The 7,287-nt window shown below is 62.0% G+C and overlaps 1 protein-coding gene across 2 annotated transcripts; it reads left to right on the top strand.

Annotated features, from left to right (window-relative positions):
• The first annotated feature begins 107 nt into the window (after window positions 1-107).
• PCNA (proliferating cell nuclear antigen) lies at window positions 108-4,765 on the top strand. Of its 2 annotated transcripts, XM_064400503.1 has the most exons (7): window positions 393-408; window positions 529-798; window positions 1,565-1,662; window positions 2,054-2,121; window positions 3,029-3,223; window positions 4,051-4,174; window positions 4,262-4,765. In XM_064400503.1, exons 2-7 carry the CDS (start codon window positions 578-580, stop codon window positions 4,342-4,344), a joined length of 789 nt encoding a protein of 262 aa, XP_064256573.1. In that variant the 5' UTR covers window positions 393-408; window positions 529-577; the 3' UTR covers window positions 4,345-4,765. The 2 variants fall into 2 exon arrangements, with proteins under 2 accessions (XP_064256572.1, XP_064256573.1); XM_064400502.1 differs by having other exon boundaries at window positions 108-798.
• Window positions 4,766-7,287: the final 2,522 nt, after the last annotated feature.

Below are 7,287 nucleotides of genomic sequence, written 5' to 3'. Positions count from 1 at the left end.
ACGCGGCGCCGCTGACCAATGGGAGGCGTGGGATTGGTGAGGGGCGGGGTTTAGGGGGGAGGTATGGCGGCGCCCAGGTGTACCCGGATGGTGCGGGGCGCCATGATGTGTGGCGCGAGAGAGCGCGCGGGAAGGTCCCCGTGAGGGGTTTGTCTTTAGGGACAAGCCGGTTATGGCCGGTTTCCGGTCAGCGCACGGGGCCTGAGGACGGGCGCGCCACCACGGCCAGGCCCCGTGCGCGGCACCGGCGGCGCTGCAGGGACCGGGCCCTGCCGCCATCGCTGCGCAGCGAGGCGGGACGCGGGGGCCTGTGTAAGCCGCGCGGTGATTGGCTCCCGCCTCACGGAGGGGCGGGGCTAAGGGGAATAGCAACGCTGGGATTGGCCGGAGCGCGGCGGGGATCTGCATGTGAGCTGGGAGTGGGTTGGGCTGAAGGAGAGCGGCGCTGCTGATTGGCTGCTGCGCGGCGGTGGGCAGGGCGACAGAGTGCATAAAAGGGTCTCGGCGGGCCGCCGCGCTCTATTTCAGTTCTTCCGTCTGGGCTTGGGAAAGAGCCGCTCCCGCTGGTGCTGCCAAAATGTTCGAGGCGCGGCTGGTGCAGGGCTCGGTGCTCAAGCGAGTGCTGGAGGCTCTCAAGGACCTCATCACCGAGGCCTGCTGGGACCTGGGCTCGGGCGGCATCAGCCTGCAGAGCATGGACTCCTCGCACGTCTCGCTGGTGCAGCTCACGCTGCGCTCGGAGGGCTTCGACACCTACCGCTGCGACCGCAACATCGCCATGGGCGTCAACCTGTCCAGGTCAGCCTCTCGCGGGGCGCTGCCGTGGGGCGGCCCGGCAGGCCCGGCGGGCTGCGGCGCTCGGGGCAGCGGGGGAAGCGGCTGTGAGGGGCGATGCGGCGGCGCCCCGGAGGTGCGGGGGGTCCCGGGGCCGCTCGGAGCCCCCTCAGCCTTTCTCTGCCCTGCCCGCCCACCCCCGCCATTCCCCTCACGGCTCTCGCGCCGTTTTTCGCGGCGCGCGCCGGGGCCGTGACGTCACTGCCGGCGGCGAGTGGCGGGAAAAGGCGGCGCTGAGGGAGAGGGGCCGCCATGGCCCCCGGTGCGAGCGGCGACAGCGTTAAAGCCCCGGAGCTCTCGGGACAGGACACGCAGAGTCCTGGCAGGGCTGCGGCACGATGGGCGCTGCCAGCGGCTCCGGCTGGGGGTGCTTCCTGCCCCGCGGTGAGGTTCTGCGGGAGAGACACGGAGCTCCCGCGGAGGGACAAAGATGAGGGGCCTGGAGCGTGTCCATGTCTATGAGGAGAGGTTCAGGAGACTGCTGAGTGTAAATATCCACGGGAGGGGTCAGGATGGATCCAGGATCTGCCCAGCCGTGGGACAGGAGGAACGGGCAGGAGCTGAGGCACGGGAGGTTCCACCCCGTGGATGTGGAAGAGCTCTGTGGGTGACCAAGCAGTCTCCCCATACACTTTGCCAGGGTGTTAGAAGTGTTAGAAGGAGATCCTGCTCGCTGTAATGTCACATCCCCTGCTGCTCTGCCATGAGTCACCTGCCTCTCTCCCTGCAGCATGTCCAAGATCCTGAAATGTGCAGGGAACGAGGACATCATCACCCTGCGGGCCGAGGACAACGCCGACACCTTGGCCCTGGTGTTCGAGGCACCCAGTGAGTTGGGTTCTGGAGCTCCTCTCTGGCTGGGATGTGTTCAGCAGCTCCAGAAGCCACGGGGATGCAGGAGGGGGGAAATGGCAGTGGGTCCTGTAGGAGTGGGAGGGACTCCTGCTTCTTGGAACAGTCTGGAGATTAAAACTTGATCAGGTTGATAAATATTTCCTTTGTGAGAGGAAGGCTCTTTCAGGCTGCACACAGACATTTTGGTTTTATCCTCAGAGCCTGTAAAGGCTGCCAGGGCATTCCCAGAGTGCCAGCCCTGAGGAGCAGAGGGAAATCTCAGTGCCAGGATTGAGGTGGTGCTGCCTGGGGGGCGTGGGGAGTGCCAGCAGTGCAGCTGCCCTCTGTCACTGCCACTTGGTGCCACTGAGCTTTGCTTCTCCAGACCAGGAGAAGGTTTCTGACTACGAGATGAAGCTGATGGATCTCGACGTGGAGCAGCTGGGAATCCCAGTAAGTGACAGCCTGGCACTGGGGGCACTGCTGTGGAGCTGGGTTCACACCAGGGCCTGGAACACAACGGCCTTGGGAGCGCTGGACAGGCCTGGGGCTGGCAGGGTGGCACTGTGGGTGTCCCTGGGGGGGCCCAAGGGGTGGCACAGTGTCACTGTGGGTGCCCAGGGCTGGCAGGGTGGCACTGTGGGTGCCCCTGTGAGTGCCCAAGGACTGGCACAGTGTCACTGAGAGTGTCCAGGGCTGGCAGGATGGCACTGGGAGTGCCCATGGGGTGGCACAATGACACTAGGAGTGACACAGCCCTAGCAGGGTGTCACCCTGGGTGCCCCAACCCTGGCAGGCTGTCCCTGCGGGTGTCACCATGGGTGCCCCAGCCTGGCAGGCTGTCCCTGCGGGTGTCACCATGGGTGCCCCAGCCTGGCAGGCTGTCACTGTGAGTGCCCAGGGGCTGGCAGGGTGGCACTGGGAGTGTCCAGGGCTGGCAGGGTAGCACTGTGGGTGTCACTGGGAGTGCCCAGGGGGTGGCACAGTGTCACTGTGGGTACCCCAGCCCTGGCACGGTGTCACTGTGAGTGCCCAGGGACTGGCAGGCTGTCACTGGGAGTGCCCAGCCCTAGCAGGGTGTCACTGTGGGTGTCACTGCAGATCCCCCAGCCCTGGCACAGTGTCACTGTGAGTGCCCTGGGGCTGGCAGGCTGTCCCTGTGGGTGCCCAGCCCTCTGTGGGTGTCACCCTGGGTGTCCCAGCCCTGGCAGGCTGTCCCTGCGAGTGTCACCATGGGTGTCCCAGCCTGGCAGGGTGTCACTGTGAGTGCCCAGGGACTGGCAGGCTGTCCCTGGCAGTGCCCAGCCCCCTGTGGCTGTCCCCTGGCTGTCCCAGCCCTGGCAGGCTCGCTGTCCCCCAGGAGCAGGAGTACAGCTGCGTGGTGAAGATGCCCTCGGCGGAGTTCGCGCGCATCTGCCGGGACCTGAGCCACATCGGCGACGCCGTGGTCATCTCCTGCGCCAAGGACGGCGTCAAGTTCTCTGCCAACGGCGAGCTGGGCAACGGCAACATCAAACTGTCCCAGACCAGCAACGTGGACAAGGAGGAGGAGGCTGTGAGTGGGGGGTGCAGGGCTCAGGGCTCGCCTGCAGAGTCCTGGGGGGGATCCTGGAATTGGGGAAGGGTTTGGGTTGGGAGCTCACCAAGTGCCAGCCCTGCAGGGACAGAGCTGTGTGTCCCTCTGGTTCCCCTGATCCAGCCCCTCTGGTTCCCCTAATCTGGCCCCTCTGGAGCCCCCCTGATGCAGGGCTCACCTGCAGAGCTGGCTCTCTGCCCTGGGGAGGATCGTGGAATTGGGGAAGGGTTTGGGTTGGAAGTGAGTGCCAGCCCTGCAGTGAGCAGGGACAGGGCCGTGTGCGCCTGGTTCCCCCAAATCCAGCCCCTCTGGAGCCCCTGATGCTCCAGGGTTCACCTACAAAGCCAGTTCTCTGCCCTGGGGGGCCAGTTCTCTGCCTGGAATTGGGGATGGGTTTGGATTTGAGAGGTTACCAAGTGCCAGCCCTGCAGGGACAGGGCTGTGTGTCCCTCTGGTTCCCCTGATCCAGCCCCTCTGGTTCCCCCAAATCCAGCCCCTCTGGAGCCCCCCTGATGCAGGGCTCACCTACAAAGCCAGTTCTCTGCCCTCTGGGGCATCCTGGAACTGGGGAATTGTTTGGGTTGGAAGCTCACCGAGTGCCAGCCCTGCAGTGAGCAAGGACAGGGCTGTGTGTCCCCCTGGTTCCCCCGAATCCAGCCCCTCTGGAGCCCCCAAATCCAGCCCCTCTGGTTCCCCTGGACCCCTGCAGTGTCACCTGGGGGCTCAGCAGTGCTGGGCAGGCAGGAGCAGCCCTGCTGGCCCTGGCCTGTGTGCCAGGGCTCTGGACTCCTGCCCTGCTTGCCCAGGTCACAATCGAGATGAACGAGCCGGTGCAGCTGACCTTCGCCCTGAGGTACCTGAACTTCTTCACCAAAGCCACCCCGCTGTCCCCCACGGTGACACTCAGCATGTCTGCAGATGTTCCTCTGGGTGAGTGCCACCAGCAGAAGTGGAACTTGAGGCTGGATTTGGTGCAGCACCCTCTGAACACCCCTTTTTTTCCGTTCTCTCCCCCAGTTGTGGAGTACAAGATCGCTGACATGGGACACCTGAAGTATTACCTGGCCCCCAAGATCGAGGACCAGCAGGATGGCTCTTAACTGGAGCAGCACTGGGCAGATCTGCTCCCGCCTGGAGGCAGCAATTCCAGAGCCTGGGAGTCCTGGGAGCACTGTAGCTGTGTCTTGTAGATAACTTTGTAAATATTTTTCAACTCTGCGTTTTGCTATCCTGGTATCATTGGAAATAGGAAAGCTGAGTTTTTTTAGTCTGTTCCTGTACTCCCAGCAGTCTCTTGGACGCTGTTGCAGGTGAAATTTCTTACTCCTTTCAGCTGCTGTTGGAGAAGAGGGGCAATATTTAATGGGTCAAGTTGTATCCTGGAGTTTCCCCTGGGGAGCTGTAGCTTAGGGTTGCTGTTTTGTTACCCCACCAATTTATGTGACCTTCCTTCATTTATTTTTGAAGCCGATATTTTGACTGAAACTTGGAAAATGGAAATAAAAAATATAATTTCCTGGAGTTTGTCGTGTTTAAATGTGGTGAGTCCTCAAGCCCAGGGTTCAGCTCTGAGATGTGGGAGGTGCCACTCTGTTCCCTGGGTGTGGCACTTGGGGACAGGGGCTCGTGCTGGCCGTGGTGCTGGAATTCCCGGTCCTGTGAAGGCTTTTCCCAACCTTTGCCCGATTTTTTTTCCCGGGGACAAACCGCCTGGGAAGCTGTGCCCGGCAGGTGACAGAGGGTGGCAGCAGGTGGCAGTGCCGGCCACGAGCGAGCCCCGCCGCTGCCTGGGAGGGACAGTCCCTGCTCGGGGCTGGGGACAGCGCTGCTCTGCCTTGGGGACAATCCCTGCTCGGGGTTGGGGACAGCACTGCTCGGGGTTGGGGACAGTCCCTGCTCGAGGTTGGGGACAGCACTGCCCTGGCCCTGGGGACAGTCCCTGCTCGGGGCTGGGGACAGTCTCTGCTTAGGGTTGGCGAAAATTCCTGCTTGGGGTTGGGGACAGTCGCTACTTAGGGTTGGGGACAGCATTCCCCCGGCTCCGGGGACAATCCCTTCTCGGGGTTGGGGACAGCCCTGCTCCGGCCCTGGGGACAATGCCTGCCTGGCCCCGGGGACAATCCCTGCTCGGTCCTGGGGTTTGGGGACAATCCCTTCTCGGGGCTGGGCTCCTGCTGGGACCCGCTCTCCTGCCCGTCCCTGGCCTTGTCCCAGGCCAGCCTGGAGGGGACACTCAGGGACAGTGCCAGGTGTCCCCCCTACGGCACATTTCTAGCTGCTTCCCTTGCTGAGCTGCCTCCGGATCCTCCCCGATTTGTCCTCCAGCACCTCCAGGAAAACATCTGGCAAGGCACATCTTCCACCCGGCCTGTTCAGCCGTTCCGGGGCTGTTCCCCATTAACCCGGGGCTGTTTTCCCCTCCATCCGGGGCTGTTCCCGTTCACCCGGGGCTGTTCCCCATTAACCCGGGTTTGTTCCCCGTTCACCCGGGTTTGTTCCCCGTCCACCCGGGGCTGTTCCCCTCCATCCGGGGCTGTTCGGGCACAGGAGGCCGGCCCGGCCCCGCCGTGACCTGGAAGGGAAGCGGCGTCACCGGGATCGACTTCCCGGGGCCGGGGGGAACAGGCGGGGCCGGGATGGAGCGGGCGGGCGGCAGGTACCGGGCCGGGCCGGGCCGGGATGGGCCGGGATGGGCTTCGGCGGGGGCTCGGGGTGGGTTTGGGTTGGAGTTTGGGTGGGTTCAGGGCGGATTTGGGGTGGTTTAGGTGGATTTAGAGTGGTTCGGGATGGATTTGGGCTGGTTTAGGTGGATTCGGGGTGGTTTGGGATGAGTTTGGGTGGGGGTTCGGGGTGGGTTTGAGTGGCTTTAGGTGGATTTGGGGTGGGTTTGGGTTGGAATTTGGGTGGGTTCCAGTGGATTTGGGGTGGTTTAGGTGGATTTAGAGTGGTTCGGGATGAATTTGGGCTGGTTTAGGTGGATTTAGAGTGGTTCGGGATGGATTTGGGGTGGTTCAGGTGGATTCGGGGTGGTTTGGGATGAGTTTGGGTGGGGGTTCGGGGTGGGTTTGAGTGGATTTGGGGTGGGTTTGGGTTGGAGTTTGGGTGGGTTCCGGTGGATTTGGGGTGGTTTAGGTGGATTTAGGGTGGTTCGGGATGGATTTGGGGTGGTTTAGGTGGATTTAGAGTGGTTCGGGATGGATTTGGGCTGGTTCAGGTGGATTCGGGGTGGTTTGGTGTGAGTTTGGGTGGGGGTTCGGGGTGGGTTTAGGTGGGTTTGGGGTGGGTTTGGGTTGGAGTTTGGGTGGGTTCAGGGTGGATTTGGGGTGGTTTAGGTGGGTTTGGGTGAATTTGGGTGGGTTCAGGTGGATTTAGGGTGGTTTGGGGGTTCGGGGTGGATTTGGGTGGGTTCGGGTGGGTTTGAGTTGGAGTTTGGGTGGGTTCCAGTGGGTTCGGGGTGGATTTGGGTGGGTTCAGGTGGATTTAGGGTGGTTTGGGGGTTCGGGGTGGATTTGGGTGGGTTTGGGTGAATTTGGATGGTTTGGGTGGGTTTGAGTGGGTTCTGGTGGATTCGAGGTGGACTTGGGGTTGTTTGGGTGCGTTTAAGTGGGTTCAGGTGGATTTGGGGTGTTTTGGGTGGATTTAGGGTGGGTTTGGGTGCATTTGGGTGTATTCGGAGTGTTTTGGGTGGATTTGGTGTGTTCTGGGTGGATTTGGGGTGTTCTGGGTGGATTTAGGTGGATTCGGGGTGGATTTGGGGTGTTTTGGATAGATTTAGGGTGGGTTTGGGTGCATTTGGGGTGGATTTAGAGCGTTTTGGGTGGATTTGGTGTGTTCCGGGTGGATTTGGGGCGTTTTAAGTGGATTTAGGTGGATTCGGAGTGGATTTTGGGCGTTTTGGGTTTATTTGGACTGCCTTTGGTGTGTTCCGGGTGGATTTGGGGCATTTTAAGTGGATGTAGGTGGATTCAGAAGAGCCTGGTAAATAATGGGCCAGTGGGGAAGAAAAGAGAGCAGAACGGGGCACAGGTGGGAAATCTGGCACC

This window comes from Passer domesticus, chromosome 28 (assembly GCF_036417665.1).
Source record: "Passer domesticus isolate bPasDom1 chromosome 28, bPasDom1.hap1, whole genome shotgun sequence".
Classification (NCBI taxonomy): Eukaryota; Metazoa; Chordata; class Aves; order Passeriformes; family Passeridae; genus Passer; species Passer domesticus.
Note: the sequence above shows the minus strand (reverse complement) of the source record. Positions and strands in the feature narration are given on the sequence as shown.